Source organism: Typopeltis vanoorti, chromosome 6 (assembly GCF_054136105.1).
Source record: "Typopeltis vanoorti isolate ZY-2024b chromosome 6, IOZ_Tvanoo_1.0, whole genome shotgun sequence".
NCBI classification, from domain to species: domain Eukaryota; kingdom Metazoa; phylum Arthropoda; class Arachnida; order Uropygi; family Thelyphonidae; genus Typopeltis; species Typopeltis vanoorti.
This window is the reverse complement of record NC_143554.1, coordinates 97,735,001-97,756,993: the sequence shown is the minus strand read 5'-3', so window position 1 is coordinate 97,756,993 and position 21,993 is coordinate 97,735,001. Positions and strand designations below refer to the sequence as shown.

Genomic DNA, 21,993 nt, shown 5'->3' with positions numbered 1-21,993 from the left:
TGGCTGGGCGAAGATGCATTTTGTTTACAGGATAGGTCGACATGATGCGTCAGAAATTCTTGAAGCTCACGCATTTTGTTTCTCAGGCTGTTGGCATTCCCAAAATCTAAGGTCCTCTGTATTCATCAGAGTGAGAATGACTTGCATTTGTCTCCCAAACAAGTTTGTGGCTTCTTGACTAGGGCATGTCTGCCAGAATGGCTGCACCCTTGGTAGTTTTATCCAACCTCTTGAGTTGCTGAGGTTCTAGTCTTGTTTTTGTTTTAAAGACACTACCACTTCTGCTTATGAGGCATGTGTCTGTGAAGGTTTTGGTGTGTCTTTGGATATTTTTCATGAATGAACATGTTAGGTTTTTTCTCTGTCTTGTTGTCATGCTGGGCCTGGGTTGGTTTTTGCCAGTTTCTTGGAGATTGTATTATTATTATTATTATTATTATTATTATTATTATTTTGGGCGACTCCAGGAGTCCTTAGACTCATCGAGGGAGGCCCTAAACATCATGTCCACACAACTATGCGATTACATTCTCACAGTATCTATCATACCTTGCCTTGAACTCGTTCACCGTCATAGCACCCACAACAGACTCTGGCAGCTTATTCCACTCATTTACCACTCTAAAAGTAAAGAACGCAGCTCTAACACCCCTGCTAACCACTCTCTTGCCCAGCTTCCATAGGTGTCCCCTAGTTCTCCCACCACCAGTCCTGATCTCAAAAATATCCTCTGAATTAATCCTATAGAATCCCTTTAGCAATTTGAATGTCTCAATCATATCTCCCCTCCTCCGCCTATCAACTAGTTTCTGCAACCCACAAATCTTCAACCTGTTCTCATATGGTTCATTCCATAGACCTGTTATCATCTTAGTCACTTGCCTCTGGATCCTCTCCACCTCCTCCCCATCAAGAAGGAACCAAGGTGACCAAATCTGGGCACAGTAGTCGAGATGAGGTCTTATCAAGGCTCGGTACAGAGGTACAATAACTTGCTTGTCTCTGCTCGTCAAGGTATTTTTCAACAACCAAGTGAGTTGATGAGCTGATTTAGCTACTTTTGCAATGTGCCCCCTAAACTTCATCTCCCTATCCACCAACACTCCCTGGCCTCAATCTCTTGGAGTACAGTTCCACCAATGTGGTATACTGCTGCTAATCTTTTCACCCCAAAATGCATAACCTTACATTTTGTTACATTAAATTGACATCCATTCTCCTTAGCCCAGAACTCCAATCTATCTAAGTCATCCTGCAAGACTTTGACATCTTCTGCATTCACTATTGCCCTACCCAACTTTGCATCATCAGCGAACAAATGAATTGTTCCACTTAGATCCTTCCCTATATTGTTAATGAACAGATTAAACAGCAGCAGATTAAATTGTATATTCTCTAAACCCTTTGTAGTTGGCAAAGTGTGGTCCATCACATTTGGCACATTTTGCTGGTACTGTTCTTGGTTTAAAGGAATTCAAATTGAGTGGACAGGTTTGGAAAGCATTAATGAATCTAATGGCTTGGGTATTTTGGTGATTGCTGATAAATTCAGGTAATTCAGGAATCATATCAGTAAGAAAATATGTTCCCAATGCTCATACATTAAGTTAATTGAAAGAAACTTCTAATGAGAGGAAGGAGTTATAATTCACTTATACAAGTCTCTAGTCAGACCAGTATTTAATAACTACCAGCTTAATTCATCCAGATTTATAATGAATGTCAAGAGAATAACTGAAGAGAGTTGGGTTGGTTGGAATTAGGGCAAAAACAACTAATGATGTGAGACCAGTATGTTATGTCTGTTATTTGCATGTATTCTCCAGCCAGTTTTGAGGAATTAACATAAATTCTGCTACCTCTGTATGGGGTTGTCTGATCAGTTGTTTCAAAAGCATAATTCAGGGGAACATTCACAAAGTTTGTAGGTGGGATGTTATGATAATTACAACCAAGTGTCAGTTGATTAGTTGTTATTTGTTGAGTTTATCTAATAGGAGACTTCATAAGTTAGTCTGGAGAATATGCAAAGTTGATAGCAGAAATCTTACACTAAGCTGAACCAGGTTCTACCAGAGGACATAATCAAAAAGGCAGTGAAGATGAAAGGTGAAACAAATATAAAGATTTTTTACTGTTAATTAAGATGAAAATACATGGAATGTCTTTTAGTAGTGGTTTATAGAAGCAGTGAATTTAGGTAGCCCTATGGGTGCAGCATTGAATAATTAAAATTAATTGATGTATTATGATGTGATATTTAACAATGCTAAGCATGTTCGTATTGCTATTTATTTTACTGTGTTTAAATATGTAAAAATAAGTAAAAAAATTTAGAATACAAAAAAAAATGTATATATAAAGGATGTGATAAGTTAATCTATATATAGTATAATGAAACTGTTATGCATAACAGTTTAATCATAGTTGTGATTATTGGCATATGATTCATCTGCTAATCAGTTCCTCTCCTCCAGCACTGAGTTGGTTGGTCTTAGACTGTGGGGGTTGGTTTTCTTCCAGTTTTCTTCACAAACCTAAGACTGATCTTGAACACATTTAGTAGTAGTCTTATAGTTAGTGGGGGAAAATAAACATTTGGTCATTTGTAGAATTCATGCCATTTCTGTTCTAGATAAACTTATGTCTTTTGGTGGAAGGCTAACCATAATAATATTTCAAGGCATTAATAATGAACTCACTGACCAATTTTGTTACTTAAACATGCTCATGATAATTTCAGCTCTTTCTGATAATCAATCTTCATTATCTTAATTGGAGCAGTAATTCAAATACATCGACGTATTTGAATTACTGCTCCAATTTGAAATAATAATAATCTACTGAATAAATGAGCAGAAAATAATGGAAAAACAAAAAAAACATGCTACTTTACCTGTTTTAACCATTCAGCTTCCACATATCATCCTAATAACACCTATGTGAAAATGAGCTCCTTAATTCCTGATGAACAGGTGCACAACTGAATCCTTCTTGTTTAAGAGTAACATTTTTTTTTGTTTTTCCATTATTTTCTGCTCATTTATTCAGTAGATTATTTTGTACTCCTCCAACCATGTTTGAATCAGGTTATTATTCATTAAAGTTATTCATAAAGTTATATTCAGAAAAGTTATTATTCATTAAACTCTTCTAGATTTAATGGAAAATAATGCACAGCATAGCATAAAGGAATGAAATTAAATATTATTTAATATATATTAAACTACCATTTAATGCTAGTTTAATATTTCTTCTCTGTTAGAGACATCATTAGGTGTACAATATAAGACTATAGCATGCACATTACTTTCATATAAATGATTACTCTGAAGTCAGTCCTAGTAAGAGTGTCTTCTGTGGTTGCCAGTCAATAGACTTGGCTGTTAGTTAGCTTTAAATTATAGTTTCCCTTATCTTGGGGAGTTTCACACAACCATATTTATTTTAACAAGTATAGACATTCAGACCTAATAAACGGTTTAATCACAAGACCTTTTCTGAAATCTGCAGTGGCTTTTATGAAACCAACGTAACTTAAATAAATGTGAATGTACTGAAACAACTCCAAAATATGGAAAACTGTAATTTTAAGGCCTCAAGCCAACATCCAAGCTTCCATTTGTATGCACATGCTACAAAATAAGGGATACAATATAAGACTACAGTCTTATATTGTGCCCCTGAAGATGTCCCTATTACAGAGATATTGAAAGAAGCATTAAACTTTCATTTACTTTCTCTGTGCTGTGCTTCATTTCTATTAAATTAAAACATGAGTGCTACTGCACACATATGATTCTTGGAAAATTTAAAAGTATGTTTTAATTTTCTGTAGTTGTTCCATAGTCCATAATCATATTGTAGGTTTTGGTTAATTGTGATTTTAGCATAGTTGAATCCCACAAGTATACAATCACATGAAATAAGAAAAAACCTGAACAAGCTTTGGCTTAATTAAGATGACACAGTTAGTAAAATAGAATAAAAGTATTTCTTAACCAAACATAGTCAGGCAAAAGTTGTTAACAGTATCCTATATATATATATATCACACTTTAAATTTTCAAAAACTATTTCATTTTATACCTAGAAATATCTAGGTTTTAACAGTCTTCTGAAAGAGACCCTGTGAAGTATAACTCTTAAGGCTGTTGGGTCAATAGACCTCTGTGAAGCTATAATGAATGGTAAAATACATGTACCCAACAGAAGTTTCTTTAAGATATTGATAAACAAATACTAATTCTATGTGAACTTTAAATGCTTTTGCTTGGTTATAAGGTTCCCTCTTATAACTAAGTCAGCTATCCTCTCATCCAAACTAGTAGTTTATATAGGATAATAGGATGGCTGGCTGACATATCAAAAGCTGCCATGTGGAGATGCTAGTCTGCAAGATTTAAGGTGACCAGTGGTGTATCTATCCCACTGATCAATCCTTAATTCAAATCCCTCTCAATGTCAATTGGTATGGATTTGAAGGAGAGCACAATGCAAAAGGCATTTGGGAAGACTGTTAACACAAATGAGAATGACGGGTATGTGCTGGTGCAGGTGTTACAGTCTCCGAAATACAGTCACCACCAAACAGCGGGAAAACTTGGGATACCAAGGTGGTCACTGCAGAGAATCCTTAAGGAGCTCAGTGTTTTTTCATATGTCATTCATGCAGGTCAGCATTTAACAGCAATGGATTATGCTGCACAGCAGGAAACTGTGCACATGTGCTGGCCAATGTCTGAGGATCTATCCTTCCTTCATAATGTCAGGTTCTTGGGCGAAGCGCATTTCCATCTAAACAGATGAACCTACAGGTTTCTTGGTTTTTCAAGATCTGAATTTGTCCAAGAGAAATCTCTTCACAGTGAGAAAGTCACTGCATGGTGTGCGGTTTCCAGCTGTGGCATAATTGGGCCCTACTTCATCGAAGAGAGAGTAGTGTAACTGTGACCTTAAATAGCAAATGCTACATCGAGAATGTGTTGGTTCTGTTCGCCCAGGATTTGCATAGGATGTGTTGTGCAAAAAACATTCCATTTCAGGCACACATCACTTGGTTCTCGAGCCTGTTTATCAGAATACTTACCCAGGAGGCTCATTTCAAGGTTCACAGAATTCACATATCCTTCACATTCCCCTGATCTCACATCACTTGATGCCTTCGTTTGGGATATGTTGAAGGAATGGGTATTCCACCATGACCAGCCTTGAAACTTTGATGAACTAAGGGATAAAATTACATGATATATCAACCAGGATGTCCCAGCCCTTGTTCTCCAAAATGACAGAATAAAATAGCAAATAACATAGCTAGAGCTACTAAGATGTGTATATAGCATATCAGAAGACATAAATATGAATATTATTTCATTTCCATCTCAAATGTCCTGTAATATTATTCTGTATGTTATATTTTTTTAACTATCATGTATAATATACAGGGTAAATCCTAAGTCAAGGAACATTCTGTAGAAAGGGCCTGGTCTTTGTGAAGCTGAAAATGGAAGATATTTACATGATGTAGTTTTTCATAACTAATAAAAAAAAAAAATCTGGTAATGTTAAAAAATTTATGCAGTTGCTTCACAAAGACAGGCCCTTTCTACATGTTCCATGACTTATGGGCCTCCCTGTATCTCTTCTATGGCAGCTGCTACTGAAATGGTAATTTTATTAAATGTTTCTTTTATGTAGGAAAATAGATGATACTGTAAGATTACAATGGCACTATCTTCTAAGAGTTTTCATATTTTTTTTAAATTGTTTTTATGCATAAATGCTTAATATTTTTTCTTTCTTTTTAGACCTCTAAATATTCTTACTCTGAGAGGTTTGTTTAGTTTAGGAGAAATGCATGCTTGGATTGTATTTTGTCTCCCAGAAGTACCTGATCGTACACCAGCAGGAGAGTGTGCTACATTCTACTTTGTGTCTACTTTTCTCGACACAGTTCTCTATTGCAGTTACAAGTAAGAAAAATAATTAAATAAGAATGCAGTCTTAATAATTGTGTTTATGACACTCTAAAACTAATGCTTTTGAAATTATTTATAATTAATTAGTACAGTAATAGTAACCACTATGTGTAAGTCAAGAAAAATTGTTAACGTCTATATTTCTTTATTTTTAATATGAATCCCAGTATATTTACAGATTTTAATGTACAAATTGAGAAAGAAAAAAAAAATAGCAACCATTGAAGTACTAAGGGATAAACTTATTAATTAGGAAATCTGAAATAGAGAGTTGCCTCACTCCTCCTTCTCTGAAAATTAAAGATTGCATGCTTTTCAGTTTATCTCTAGGTACACATAATTTTAATTTGAATGTGCATATCTAATGCACCTTACTGACCATTTAAGTTACTCTGGGGGGGGGGGGATTCTTCCCTGGATTTTCCCTTTTTCATTATTTAAACCATTTCTTGCCTTTCAAGGTTGATCTCAGACTTTTCAGCAGCAATTTGTTATTTTTATTGCACCTGCATTTTCCAAATGCCAGTACCACTGAATATTTTTTTACAGGCCATTTATACTGCACAGGTAAATGCAAAACCTTTTTTTAGTTTGTTAAACAATAAAAATTAACCATTAATTTCTAATATGAACACAAGGTGCATTTTCACTAGTCAGATAATTATGATTTGGGATGAATTTCATATTCCATTCATTTAACCATGCAGGAACTACATTCTACACTGATGCTTATAGATTAAATATACTGTAAATATCGTTGTTACAAAAATATTTTCATACATATATTCCTTTAACATGCACTGAAATAACTGTATTACAGGTATTCAAATTTTTGTTACTGAGCTACAAAAAACAAAACAAAAATACATTACAAAGAACATTTTATTTGTTATCTAGCATCTTGCTAGCATACATAATTCTCTGTCAACAACTGAAATGTATATATAGTTTCTTCTCTAAGTTAATTGGCTTGTTTATTATAAATACAGAGTTATAAATAATATTTTTAAGTTATGAAAATAATTCTTATTGCATGTAGAAGAAATGAATTTATTTCTCATAACTTCAAGCTATATTGGTGATCCTTCAAAAGTGTTGAGTTAGAAGTACTGAAGCAGTTTGAAGTAATCTTCAGGGTTGTCCATCAAAAGAGTGGCTTCTAGGGAGGAACCACTCCTGGAATTGATGACAATTTCAAACCAGTTTGAGTTAGAGAATTATAAAAGTTTCTAAAAGAAAGAGATATATGATTGCTTGATAACATTTGCCTAACTGGAATCTATATACATACGTTGGAAACTGTTAAATAGCAGTAAATGCATAGAATATAAATTCTTCAAAAAGGAAAGGCAACTGTGTATGAAATACAACTGTTTAAAGTAAAGGGAATGGTACTTCAGAATGCTTCAAAAATCTATAAATAAGCAGGACAATGATTTTAATGAAAAGCCATTAATTAGATTAATAAAAAAAGATAATATCTGCTTTTTATTTGATAAAAGCATGGGAATATTTTAGTCAGAAACAAAAGCTTGTAATCTGTTTGCATAATGTAGTCATTTTGGATTAATTTTGTCCTGGTTGACATCAACTACCATTCACCATCCATGATGTTGTTTGTTGGTAGTGTGGGGTTCCCCCCAGGACCAGTTGAGGTTGTGCTCTGCAGTGAGGAACCTCTATCTGGTCTTTTCGACCAAAGGTGAATTATCCTGTCTAATGCAGAGGTAGAGGGGGGGGGTATTTAAGTATGCATTTTGACTCTAGATCCATGTGTGTGTTCGCTGGGCCAGTTTGCCTGTTCTGAGGTATGAAAAACCTGAGGGTTTTTTTTTGGGGGGGGGGGGGGAAATCCTCTACCTCCGTATTGACTATTTTTATCTTCTAAAGTAGCAGTGCAATCAGATGCTTTTATTCTTAGTACCACTGAGAATTAAAACATAAGGTTATCCTCAGTTCCTTTTATAATGGCAAGGAGATCAGTGTTTAAGGCATTGGTTAAAGATGGCCTTGACAGTTGAATCACCCAAATCATCTTCATTTTTTTTTCAGGATTTTTTCTGTAAGATGATGTTATACTCTTAAATAAATACTGTCTGCAGGATTCCTTAACTAAATTATTGCTCTAACAAATTTATTATGAAAATAGACAAGAACATTGAAAGCAGAAGTTGCATCTTGATTGGAGAACCTATAGAGCAAGTAAAACATTTCGGCTATTTAGGCACAATTTTTAGCGAAGATGGCAAAATAAACAGGTTTTTCCTCCACCCCAAATTTGATGTCTCCAATTTGACACCGGATGGTCACTCTAGTACCTGATGGGGTTTGGGGAGTGAAGTCTCTGCTGGGAGAAGAAATAGTAAGGTTGTGGATCCTTTGAACAGAATTAGTACAAACAATTGCTAACATCCATGCTGATGGTGGGATTCAAACTCACATTCTGTTGGAGAGGAGGTATACTGTTCACTCAGCCAACCAAGCTAGCATTATGGAAACAGACAACAGAATAAGCAAAGTTGGTATGCAATCAACTGAATAAGAGAGAAATTAGTTAAAACATTAAACAGCTATATACAGTGTTCAAACCAGTTTTACATTATGGATCTCAGACCCGGTTAGAAATAAAACATTTGATCAAAGAACAGAGACTACACATATGAGAATTCAGAGAAAATTAAGGAAGGTGAATAGATGGCATCAACAGCAGAATCATATTAAAAATGAAAGATTAGAAAGAAACTTGATGTTATTAGCATTCAGAATGAGTAAGGACTAGCAAAGTAGAAATTTGATGCCAGCAAGGCAGGAAAAAGACTTGGGAGAAGACCAACATCTAGGTGGATTGGTGCAGTTAGAAGTTATAAAACTTTTCAAGTTGTAACACAGCCATATCCTTTACACACTTTGAGGATACATAGTAGGAGTTTTATGCCATATGTTTTTACAATTCTATATTTATTACTTTTAAGTACATATTTCTAATCTTCAGTATAATTCCTGACATGTATCCTCGTGGGGGGGGGGCATAGTATTATATGAGTTACATCATTACTAATATCCTATTCACAAGACTCCAATATTATCGGATCTTATATTTCTCTCTTCTAAGGCACTTATTACCGTATCAATCGACCAGGATCTTGGTCTTCCTCTGGATTTATCTCCCATTCTATTTAAGTGACCATAGTATGATCACTATGTGCTAACAATGTCAAGTTCTTTCCAAATATCCTCATTTTTAACATGATACTTTTATATTGCCATTGATGCCATCTGTTCACTCTTCTCATCTTTTTCAGAATTCATCTCCACTGTTATATATACAGCTAGTTTAGTGTTTGGACTAATTTCAGTCTTATTCAATATAAATTTATTCAGCTGACTTTCACTTGACCAGCTTTGCTGTTTTATTGTCTGTTTCCATATTTAATTTGCTAAATTGCTAAAATGTTTTACTTGTTCTATAGGTTCTCCATTCAGGATGCAGTTGATATTGAAAATATCAACTGCATTAAATTATTTTTAAGCTGATTTTCATACCAAATTTATTACAGCAGTTATTCAATTTAGTCAGGGAATCCTGCAGACTTTTACAGGATTTATTTAGAAGTATAATATCAATTGCATAAAGTAAACTGCTGAGGTTTGCATCTCCAATTTTGATATTGTGCATCTTTGTTTTAATCTGATTTAACATCAAACTGTATTCCCATACCTACTTCAGGTTTAACTGCTAATTTACAACTCAAATATAGACAAAGTATTGCTCAATAAGCATTTTGAGCAATACTTTGTCTATATTTGTCTATAAAGGCTGTTCAAAATGCTCAATAAGCATTTTGAACAGCCTTTTTCTTGGCCTCCCCCCTTGTCATATGCCATACATTAGAGGTTGGTTAATCAACCTATAGTACGTTAGTCCCCTTTATAGGTAGTGGGTTGGGAAAGAAGAAACTTGTTTACGTTTGATTTTAAAGGACTGTATATTATATTCCTTGGGAAATACATCAGGGGAAAGACGGTTTCACAATACAGAAGTAGGAGGAAAAGAAACTTGTTCTGTGGGTTTCAAAGTATACTGTAAAGGGATGTTAGGGGAAGCTGCACATGTTCCAGTGGACTTAATACTGAATGGGGGAAATTATTGATGCTATTTCAGATGAACAAACATTTGCCAATGAAATATTTATAGAATACACATAATGTAGAAACCAAAAACCTGTGCAAAATTGGAATGAACGAGTTGGTAAGAGATGGGTTATTAATCAATCTGATTGCCTTCCTCTGTATTCAGTCAAGCATTTTGAGGGAGCTTTTAGGAGTCTCACTCCAAATGTGAGAGCAGTATTCGATAGCTGGGCTGATTTGTGATTTGTATAAGATTAACAGCTGTTCAGAGGTGAAATGATGTCTTGAGCAAAAGAGAAATCCTAGTTTTTTAGAAGCTTAGGATGCAATGATTGTGATATGTTTATGCCAGGAGAGGCTTGATGTCAGGGTGATTCCAAGAAGAGAAATCTCATCTTGCCTGGAAATTTGAGTATTTTCAAAAATAATACTGGGAGAAAATGGTTCTTTTTTTTGTAAGAAATAAGATAGAACTGGGTTTTACTGGCATTGAAATTGACATGTTATCAGATCAGAATTGAAGGCAGTGGTGGTTGATGTTTTGTAGGTTGAGGTGATTTGTGTAAAGTAAGGTTTTTATCAACTGAAAGGGAGGAGTGCAGTGTGCTTGAGCAAAAGATGTGCTATTATCTGCCAACCTATGTATTGGGTTGGCAGATAATAGCACAATCTCAGGACCTTAGAGGTCCTGAGATTGGCTAAATGATAGGAGTTTGCTTAGTAAGCATTTGTGCCAGACCTGATCAAAAGCTTTCGAGATATCAAGTGCAACCACTTGAGATTCACCAAACTTTTCCATGGAGAAGTTTGGTGAATCTCAAGTGGTTGCACTTGATATCTTCAAAGCTTTTGGAGTGGATGGTATATGTGAGTAGATCTATTGATTGCAGTGACAGAATCTATACTGGTGGTCATTTATTAGCTGGGTGCCTTTGAGGTAGTGTAGAAGCTGGATATTGATGGTTCTCTCCATTACTTTAGATAGGACTGAGGTGAGTAAAATAGGGCAATAGTTAGATGGCAGTGATTTGTTGCCCTTTTTGGAATGGGTTTGAATATAGGCTGTGGGATAGATACCAGTGGAGTAAGAGAGTATATACAGGTGACATAGGGATAGGAGTCAGTTCTGTGCACAACCCATCAGGACAATTGGAGAAATGCCATCAGGACGAGGAGACTTTTTTGAGTCTATTTTTCAGCTCTCTTTCTGGCAAAACGATATCAGGGGCATTTTATATTGCCATCTGGAATGGTTTTTGGGGGGGGGGGGGTTAAATCGTCAGTTATGCATGCATTGGAGGCAAAGTGTGAAGCGAGGAGATTGGCTTTTTCTGTGGGTGATGATGCAATAGAGCCATCTGGGTATGATAGGAGTGGGAATAGTGTTGAGCAAAAGTTATGACCAATTGCTTTGGCAAGAGACCAAAAGGCTCGGCTGCCATTTGGACAGGATGAAAGTTTCCTGCTTTTTGCTCTTTCAAACTGTTTGGAAGCATTCAAGTATAAACACTAAAGGAAGATGGAGTTCTTGATATGAGCTAGTTGCAGTATGCTTGATTTTTTATTTGTAAGCCTTGGCACATCTTTTGGAGAACCAGGGTTTAGTTAGGGGACGGCAGTTCAGAGTAGTGTGGGGAATGTATGTTTCCATGCCAGTAAAGATTACTTTGGTGATATGTTCGTTGCATATAAACATATGGGTTGGAAGGCCGGAAACGAATCATATTAAAAATGAAAGACCGTTTCATTTTTAATATGAACCATTCCAACCATGGGAATGAGGCATAGAAGTCTGGAGGCTGTCCCACTTGATACTGTTATAATGCTAGACTACTCTTGCATGGGAGTGGCTGTGTAAACATCGTTGCATGGGGAAGGAAATGAGCACTATATTGTGGTCAGAATTACCTAGTGGGGGGAACCATTACATTCACTGTGTATTTGGAAAGTTCATTGGTGAGGAAGAGATCTAGAGTGTTTGGGTGCACGTGCCAACCACGTTATCTAGTATTCTGGTTGGCATGTGAACAATTTGTGTAAGGTCATTGGTGATGAAAAATGTTTCAGCATCTTTGCCCGCTAAATCTGTACAACTGGTGGAAGAAAACCAATTGGTGTTGTGGACATTAAAATCTTCTAGGAGGATGATTCCACTGTTAGAGAAGTGGGACTGGAGAAAATCAATTTTTAAGGAGAGGGAATTAAAGAGCTCAGAGTGGTTGGTGGCATTAGGGGAGCAATAGAGACAGAAATGAATTTGACTGAATGGGGAAAGGGAGATTTTCATCCAAAGAAGGTCAAAGTTGGGTGATTCTAGGTTGAGTGCTCTCTCTGACAAGGTATATCAGAGTGGATATATGCACAGACACTACCTTTGGGTCGAAAGGAGATTTTCTACTTCAAGTTGAAGAAAGCCATTTATTTAAACACTTATTTAACAATAAAACTATGATTTTGTACATTGTAATGCTTCATTTCTTTAGCACAATTTTATATTTTCTTCAAAAGATTAAATCAGTACATCAAAGAATCCAGCAAGGAGTAGAAAGTAATTTCTCATCTGCACAACTGCTACCCTAAATTCATCCAACCTTAGAATACTGTTCTCAACATTTGGGATGGTGCACCAAAAACTTTCCTAAAATTACTTAAATGGATGACTCCTCTCTTTCACAGACTTTCATTTAGTTTGTTCCATTCACTTCTTCCTTTAGATCTGCAAAATTATCTATTCACAGTCCATCTTATAACTACGTGTCATCCTTCTCTGTTCTTTAGAATAGCATTTCTCATGTGTTTTCCAAAGTTACAAAGACTACAACCTGTTCAAGAAATGGTTGTGCATGTTAGTTCTAGTATAAAAAAAAAGGTGCAGTTTAGATTTGGTCTTAAAGTATATTTATTGTTCTTTCAAGCATCTTTCATTTCTTGTAATTGCAATTAAGGATTTTTACAAAATTCATATTGTAATAATAATGCCAAAACAAAGATTCTTTACAAGTGATGTGATGTGATGAAACTAATCTGGTTGGCATTGTATACATGTGAATTCACCACACATGGATTGAGGAAGGAAGAATAAGTTGCTGGTAAAGCAAAAAAGAAGAGTGAGAAAGTAAACATTGCAAGTCTGTTGCCACAGTATGATAGAGATGAACTGAGATGGAGAACTATGAGTTAGTGTGTAGATTGTATAGGAGGAATGGTACAAAGTTTGTGAATGTAAGGAAGAATTTATATAAAGTAGAATGGCTCTTGCATTTGAATAGATTTTGGGGTCAGGTGTCTTCAGAAAGTACTGTTTATTGAGGGTTCAAAAGTGCAGAGTCAGAGAAACTAGAATATTTATGAGAGGGGATGCAGATGAGTGTTGGTCCAGGTAACGCAGAGGTTAGTAAGTGGGAGAGTAATCACATGATACTGAATGTTGGTTCCCAGGTTCTTAACTTTAGTAGGCTATGCAACACAAGGTTTACACCTTTTGTAAGGGATGTTGTTGGATGAAAAGAGTATTATGGTTTACGTATTAATACTAGAATTATTTGGTATAAGGGTGAGGATTTTTGACATTGGTTAGCTCAGCTTGGCCAAAAGTTATAGGTATTAGTGAGACTTGATTGATATTGTGGATGATACAGTTCATAGGAATAGAATGCACAGAATATATATAGTGTCTTCAAAGAGGATAGAGGAGGAGGAGTTTTTGCTAATGATAACAGAAGCAGTGCATTTGAGGCTATCTAGAGGCCAACAGGATGAAAAATATATAATTGGTTGCTTCTATAATCTAAGGGGTATAAGGGAGAATGTAGTTGGCATGCATTGTAAATTAGCATGATGAGTGCAGATTGAGTAATTAGTATGGATGATTTTGACTGTGGGAGGAGAGATGGTCAATTGAGGGGCACGAGATTTGAGAATGCTAGATCTGGTCATAGCATCAGAGAACTTAACAGTAACCAATCTAGTTGTTGTGCTTCCTCCACTCGGGGAAAATAGTTCTGTGAAACAGTGCTCCATAGTAAACAACGTTTTAATTAGTATTCTATTTAAAAAATGTGTTATTGTAATTCTTGAAGTGTAGCCTGTAACGCTCAGCTCTATAAAAGTTAACCTCTGCAAGTAGTTTTAAAAAATTGCCTATCCAACCTGCTGTTATTCAACGGTCGCCATTGGGCTAGTATACAAGGTGAGTACCTAGAACAAATTGGTTTAATGTTTAGCACTAAACTCTAACATAATGGGAATCTGCTGCAAAGTTTGCAAAGACATACATCTATTATGAAGTGTGCGGATAAGTGCAAAAGTAGCTATCATTTTTATTGTGCTTCTTGCAAATTTGGCAAACAACAAAGACCTACTCAGTGTTTTAACTCTTTGTTACACGACAGACGCCAGTCCAGTGCTTGCCAACACCCGCCAGCAACTTCTCCCAGGGGCGATGACTCATGCATTCAGAGATTAGTAATGCAGACAATATATGTATAATGGAATTAATAAAAGAATTAAAAAAAACGTCAACGACTAAGAAATTCGACTGAATATACCTCGAACAAAAAGATGACTTTCTGAGTATCATTGCTGGCCTAACACAAGAAGTTAAGGAACTAGAAAATGCAAATATGGAGCTGCGTAGGGAGCTGAAAATAATTCATGAAACAATGGATGAACAGGCAATTAGCTCAAACCTAGAAATTATTGGTGTTCCTCATGTGTCACCTGAAGATGTGCATGAAATAGCTAAGAAAATTGCATGTAAAATCAAGATCAGCTATAATGAAGATGATATTGAGGCTATACATCGTGTTCCTAGTGGGTAGAAAAACAGACCAATGCTTATCATTATAAAATTTAAAAGTAAAACAATCGGAGACAAATGGCTGGACGGAAACAAAAGTATCAAATATAGACTAAGTACAACTGATATATGTGACAGTTATAAGGATAGTAGAGTGTATTTAAATCAGTACTTGACTGAAAACTTAAAACACCTACTATTTATTGCCAAGAAATGTAAAGAAGAAGTCAACTACAAATATCTCTGGGTCAAACAGGGCAATCTTTTCATGAGAAGAGACAATACATCTAAAATATGGTGAATCAGAAGCGAAGAAGACTTGTCTAAACTCCGAGAAAAAGCGAGAATAATAACTAATTACGAACAACAATGACAGACGAGAATCATAACTGTGATGTCACTTTTCATAAATGTGTAATTTGTCATGATTCAGTAGAATTAAGAACCTTTTTATCCTCAGACACTGTAAGTACCTTGAAAATTTTGCATATAAATATAAGTATTCAAGATAAATTAGAGCACACTGAATTACTATTAGACAATTTAAACTATCGGCTAGATGTTCTGATATTAACAAAAATCTGGGTTAAAGACGAAGAAATTGATTTGTACCAATTAAGCGGATTTGAAAATGATTATCAATGTAGAAATTATAACAAATTTGGAGGAGTAATTATCTTTATCCGAAATTCCATATCTGTTAATAACATTACTAACATAAAAATGAAAACAGCTGAAAATGTCAATTTATATTTAGAACATCATATATATATATATATATATAATGGCTGTATATAGATCGCATTGTTACACAGAGTCCAACTTTATACAAGACCTCGAGTGTAGTCTAGATGAGATCAGAAGTAAGTTTTAAAAGAGGTAAACCGTGAGTAGACATAACTATACATAATAAATAACGGAAAAACTCACGTAGAAATATTATTTAATAGTATAATTTTCGCCTGTGTGTCACAGGCATCTTCAGTACAATTAGGCACAAAAATTAAACATTAACTGACAATTCCAAAAAGCAAAAATTTTAAAACCACTGAATATTTTTGTTGCCTTTCGACCGTTTAGAAAAATCTCCACCTTTCTCGCTTCTCCAAAGGACAAGCTTCCACATCTTAATCATCCAGGTGTCTACCAGATTCCGTGCTCTTGTGGATTATGTTATTTCGGACAAACGGGAAGATCTGCCTCCATTCGGCTAGAAGAACACCAATCTTATATTGAATACTTTAAACCTGAAAAGTCTGGACTTGCAGAACATGCCATCTTCACTAGACACAGAGTTCATTGGAGAAAGACAAGAGTTCTTCACAAAAGTCAGTTTCTCATGGAATGCCTTTATAAAGAAGCATGTGAAACTCTACTTCATTCTCCTAACTTAAACAGATCCGACGGCTTACGTCTATCCCCTTTATGGGAGATAGTACTTTACAAATCAGCTAATCTTTCCTAACTTTTTATTGTATTAATTTTTTTTTTTTTTTTTTTTTTTTTTTAGGAAAGTTATTGACCTTTTTAGTTATCTTACACCAGCTACTTAGGTGGCGCTTTTTGGAATTGTCAGTTAATGTTTAATTTTTGTACCTAATTGTACTGAAGATGCCTGTGACACACAGGCGAAAATTATACTATTAAATAATATTTCTACGTGAGTTTTTCCGTTATTTATTATGTATAGAGATCAGAAGTGACAATGTTCTCATAATTGGGGATATGAATATTGACTTGCTGAGGAATAGCGGATCCTCTCAAGATTATCTAGATCTACTTGCCATGCATGGATTCAAACAATATATTAATGTCCCCCACGAGAGAATCCAATGGTGGTAGAACATGTCTAGATCATGTATTCGGGAGAACTTTAAGTGGAAACAAAATTCAAGCAGCATTTCTTCACCAACCTCTCGCGGATCACTTTCCATTTGGTATTAAAGCATTTGCATGTACAGCACAGAGATAGTACAACCGAAAACATTTCCTACACAACAATTGACTCCAGAGTATTGAAACGTAACTTGAGCACTGTCTCCTGGGAAGATATAACAATGGAAACAAATATTGATACCTCGTATCATAAATTTATTGTAATATTGAACAATAAAATACAAGACTCGATTAAAGTTAAAATAATGGACAAAATGAAAGAAACAAAGCCCTGGATTACACAGGAAATCAGACACTACATAAAAATTAGAGATAAAGTGTATAAAAAGTTTAAAAAATACCCACACAATCAATATTACACAGTTTCAAATACTATAGAAATCTAATACATCATAAATTAAAATAAAGTAAAAACAAATACTACAGAATTGAATTCCTAAAATGTCAAGGAAACCCCAGAAAACAATGGAAGTTTGTGAATAAATTAATCAGGAAAGATACACACAAACAAAATCCTCCCATACGTAAAGATATCGTTAGGGATAGAGAAAATGGAGACAGAGGATTTGCTGAAGAATTCACTAACCATTTTGCCATGGTTAGTGAAAGCATTCTGAAAAATGCTAAACCCACCCCTTAGAATTGCACGCTCATGAGACTTGATAACTTGATATATCTTTTCCCCACTTGTGAAAACGAAATCAAAAGTGTTATAGCTAGCCTAAAAACAACCAAAACTTCAGGATATGATGGTATTAACACAAGCATTGTGAAACAATGCCAAATGTACATTATGGAACCCCTAATGTACATTTTTAACTTATCACTGATGACAGGTAAGTTTCCATCAGATTTTAAGAAAGCCGTAGTTGTACCTATTTACAAAAAGGGAAACAAAAATAACTTGAAAAATTACAGACCGACTCAATTCTACCGGTCTTTTCGAAAATATTAGAGAAATTGGTAAAAATTAGACTCGTGAAATTTTTGGACAAAAACAACTTCTTTTCAAAGAATCAATTTGGGTTTAGGCAAAAGTTGAGCACAGAACATGCTTTACTGAACTCCACAAACACAATTTATACTCCCTTGATGAACATAAACTAACATTAGCAGTATTTGTAGATATACACAAAGCTTTTGACTCTGTATCACATGAAATTTTATTAAAAAAATTAGAAGTCATAGGAATACGAGGTCTGCCTTAATGTGGTTCAAAAATTACTTAAATGCCAGATCACAATTGTAAAAATAAACAACTACTACAGTAGCTCCAAAACAATAGACTGCGATGTACCACAAGAATCTGTCTTGGAACCAATTTTATTTAATATTTTTATCAATGACTTCTGCAATTTTAAACTAAACAGTAAAATTAATACTTTTGCAGATGATACAGTACTAATTTTCTCTACTGATACAGCCGAACAAATGAAAACCATCGTGAATGCTGATCTTTTGAAAGTAACAAATTGGTTCCAGTCAAACTCAGTCTGAATGTCTCAAAAACTAAATATGTAAATTTTAACTTGTGAAATACAACTGGCAAAATGAACTTCACTGCACAATTAATTTTGCATGCTTGGAATTGCAGGATCAATTCAAATTGCAACTGCGAGAAAATAGAAAAAGTTAGTGTAATAACTTGGGATTAAAAACTGATAGTAATTTAAGCTGGAAACCGCATATTACCGATGCCATTAATAAAGTAAGGATTATGTTAAACAGACTCTTAAATTTAAATATGTTAAAAATATTATATTCTGCCTAGATTCAAAGCACACTACAATATGGTATATTAAGTTGGGGAGGAATCTATTGCACTGTGCTGAAACCTTTAGTCTCCACTCAGAATAAAGTAATTAAAATCTTAACTAGAAACAAATATAAGGATACTGCAATGTGTATTAAATACATCATACTAAACATACTATCCCTTAGATATTTATATGTCTATAGGGTACTATTATTCATAAAAAACAACAACAAATATGTAAATATCAAACAAGATGCTTTCCTTAGTAGACACAATGGCCTAAAATATATAGTTCCAAAAGCAAATAAAGAAGCAATACACAAACATTATACTTATTTATCGCCAAAAGTATTCAACACACTACCTTTAATAATAAGAAATGAAACTAACCCAAACAAATACAAAACTCTATCAAAGAGTATTTATTTTCCCACAGAAATGAGGAAGCTCTGTTCAAAATAATTGTATAAATTATTGGTTTTTAGCATATTTGTATTCAAAGATCTTGTCTCATGTATAAAACGTAAAAATTTAAATGCTATTTAACTGCTTTGTTTTACTTTGTTCATAATTAATTGTTATGCGACTTTCTCTGTACATATTAGCATGTCTCCTGCGATTTTATTATGTGATTATATTATAATAATATGTAATATGAATGTACATATGTGTATATAATGAAAATGCATTACATCAATTTTTGTAACTTTATGCATATCGTAACCTGGATGAGCTGTTGCTCTTAGGTTACGCATATGATTGTTCAACATTTTGTACTGTTATAGGAAGTTTACAAATAAATTTTACTAGTGTTTAAAAAAAAAAAAAAGTGAACATCTAGTTTTGTCTTGATCTGGGAAATTGCCAGACAAACAGAATTTTCTGTTAAGAAAGGACATATGTGGAATTACAATGCAGGTAACTGTGACAAGCTGAGTCATCAGCTTTCAGCAGTGCCATGCCGTAAGAATTTAGAGGGTAGAGATGTTAGTGGTGCATGGGGGGGGGGGGGGGCAAAGGTCGTTTCAACAAAGCAGTATCAGACCGTATACCCAGAGTCAGAAGGATAAATCAATAGGAGTTAGATCGATTAATGGCATCATTAAGCAGGAGTTGGTGACAAAGAAAAAGTTGTGGAGGGAGTATAAAGAGAAAGGTGATCAAGTATGCCCATGTGCAAGGGAATTATCAACTTCTCTGACCAAGCTATTTAATTTAAGCCTCGGTACTGAGGAATGTGCTACTGGAGTAGAAAGGAGGCAAAATAGTCCCACTGCATAAAGGAGGCTCCAAGACAGAATAGTAAATTATAGACCAATCAGAAGGATGGTTAAGGTATTGGAGAAATTGATAAAAAAGAATTCAGGACTGCTTGGATAGGAATATGATACTTTATTAGGGACAACATGGTTTTGTGAAGGATAGGTCTTACCTTAGTAATTTGCTTACTTTTTTTTAATGATAAAGTGACAATGGAGCTAGATAAAGGAAATGTCTACTCACTGATACTGCTGGACTTTCGCAAGTCATTTGACAGGATTTCACATAGAACTCTGTTGCATAAACTGTGGCAAATGGGGATGGATGTGAATCTGGTGAATTGGATTACAGGGTGGCTGGTGGGCAGATATCACGGTTTATGGAGGAGTTGAGTCCAGTTATTAGTAGTATGCCACAGGACTCGGTACTTCGTCCTCTGTTGTTTAATTTGTACATCAATGATATAGGAAAATATTCAGTTGTTTGCTGATGATGTAAAACTGGGAAAAGCGATAGTAAATGAAGGTGATGTAAAGAACTTGCAGAATGACATAAATAGATGGGTAGTATAATAAAGGTAAATGGCTGCCAGTTTAATATGGCCAAGCATAAGAACACACTTGGGAACAGAGATCACAAGCTGTCTACTATATTAATGGAAGTTAGGCCAGGGGACTTAAGAGTGAGTGTTGACAGGGAGTTGAAGTTTAGAGGGCAAAAGTAGCCAGTAGCCAAAACAGCACATCAGATTATGGTTGAATACACCAATATAGAGAGATTATTGTTCCCCTTTATAAGGCCACATCTGGACTACTGCACACAGATCTGGTTACCTTGATTTTGTGGGGGACGAAGAAATGCTGGAGAGGATCTAGAGGTGAGTGACAAATATTGTGGGAGGTTTATGAAATCACAGATCTTCAATCTATTCCCTATGAGAATAGATTGAAGATCTGTGAGCTTCAAAAACTAGCTGATAGGCCAAAAGGGGGAGATATTATAGAAGACATTATTAAAGGGGTTTTACAGGATTGACACTGAAGACTTTTTTCAGTACATTTCAGTACATGGCTGGAAGGGAAAGAACTAGGAGCCATCTATGGAAATTGTGTAAGAGTGTGGTTAGCAAGGATGTTTGGTCTAGATTATTTCATCTGGAGAAGAGCAGCCATATCCTATGTATGTTGTCTATGGTAACATGAAAACTTAACTATAGTTCCAGATAAGCTGAAGAGATAAGCACGTTCAATCAAAGCACTCATGTTCATGCGAGAAACTAATTAAATATTTTAAAAGGCTTACAACTACTCATACATGCCAGGCTAAACAATTCACCAAAATTAGAGCTATTTCTGACAAAGCTCAAGAAGCAAGTTATGGCATTGCTGAAATCTTGGCAAAAAAGATGAAATCACATATGTTTGGCAAGGAACATGAAAAGAGATTTTGAACATTCTTATTGTCAGATAACACTATTAGTGCATACAACATGTCACAAGACATTGAGTTACAAGTGATCATCATTGAATTCCTGATATATATACCCTCAAGGGGGTATACAGGATATGATAGTACTACATGAAATATTTACATCATTACTAACTTCCTATCAGCAATTTTCCTCCAAATCAGTCTGTTACCTGTCAGGACTCCAATATTATCAGATCTTATATTTCTGTCTTCTAAGGCACTTTTTACTGTATCAATCCACCTATATCTTGGTCTTTTTCCTGGCAGAGAACACTTGTTTTGCTAATCTTTCCTCTCCCATTCTGTTTAGGTGACCATACCACCTGAGATTAGCTCTGCTAACACATTCCTGGATGCTGACAATGTCAAGTTCTTTCCTAGTATCCTCGTTTTTAATATGATATTTGCCATTGATGCCATCTGTTCATGCCCCTAATCTTTCTCAGGACCCTCATATCTGTGGTCTGTAGTCTTTGGTCAAGTGTTTTACTTTTAACCCAGCTCTCAAATCCAGAAGTTAAAATTGGTTTGAACACTGTCTTGTATATAGCTAAGTTAGTGTTTTGGCTAATTTCTCTCTTATACCATATAAATTTTTTTGACTTCCCCATACCAGCTTTATTTAAAATGCAATTTTTTCAAAAGTGCACAAAAGCGTTATTTTCATGTTTTTGACACACAGATGCTATCAATTTAAGCTATTT

The 21,993-nt window shown here is 35.0% G+C and overlaps 1 protein-coding gene and 1 long non-coding RNA gene across 2 annotated transcripts in view; one reads left to right on the top strand and one right to left on the bottom strand.

Annotated features, from left to right (window-relative positions):
• The window catches only part of LOC150105739 (BBSome complex member BBS7-like), a 320,423-nt gene that overhangs the window by 245,901 nt on the left and 52,529 nt on the right, over positions 1 to 21,993 (top strand). Inside the window, exon 16 of the mRNA XM_090395048.1 lies at positions 5,808 to 5,972. Within this exon, the coding sequence (XP_090251174.1) occupies positions 5,808 to 5,972 (165 nt within the window). The remainder of the gene's footprint in view (positions 1 to 5,807; positions 5,973 to 21,993) is intronic.
• The window catches only part of LOC150105738 (uncharacterized), a 177,951-nt gene continuing 162,990 nt past the window's right edge, over positions 7,033 to 21,993 (bottom strand). The window contains exon 3 of the long non-coding RNA XR_016548497.1: positions 7,033 to 7,207. This is a non-coding gene — a long non-coding RNA (uncharacterized LOC150105738). The remainder of the gene's footprint in view (positions 7,208 to 21,993) is intronic.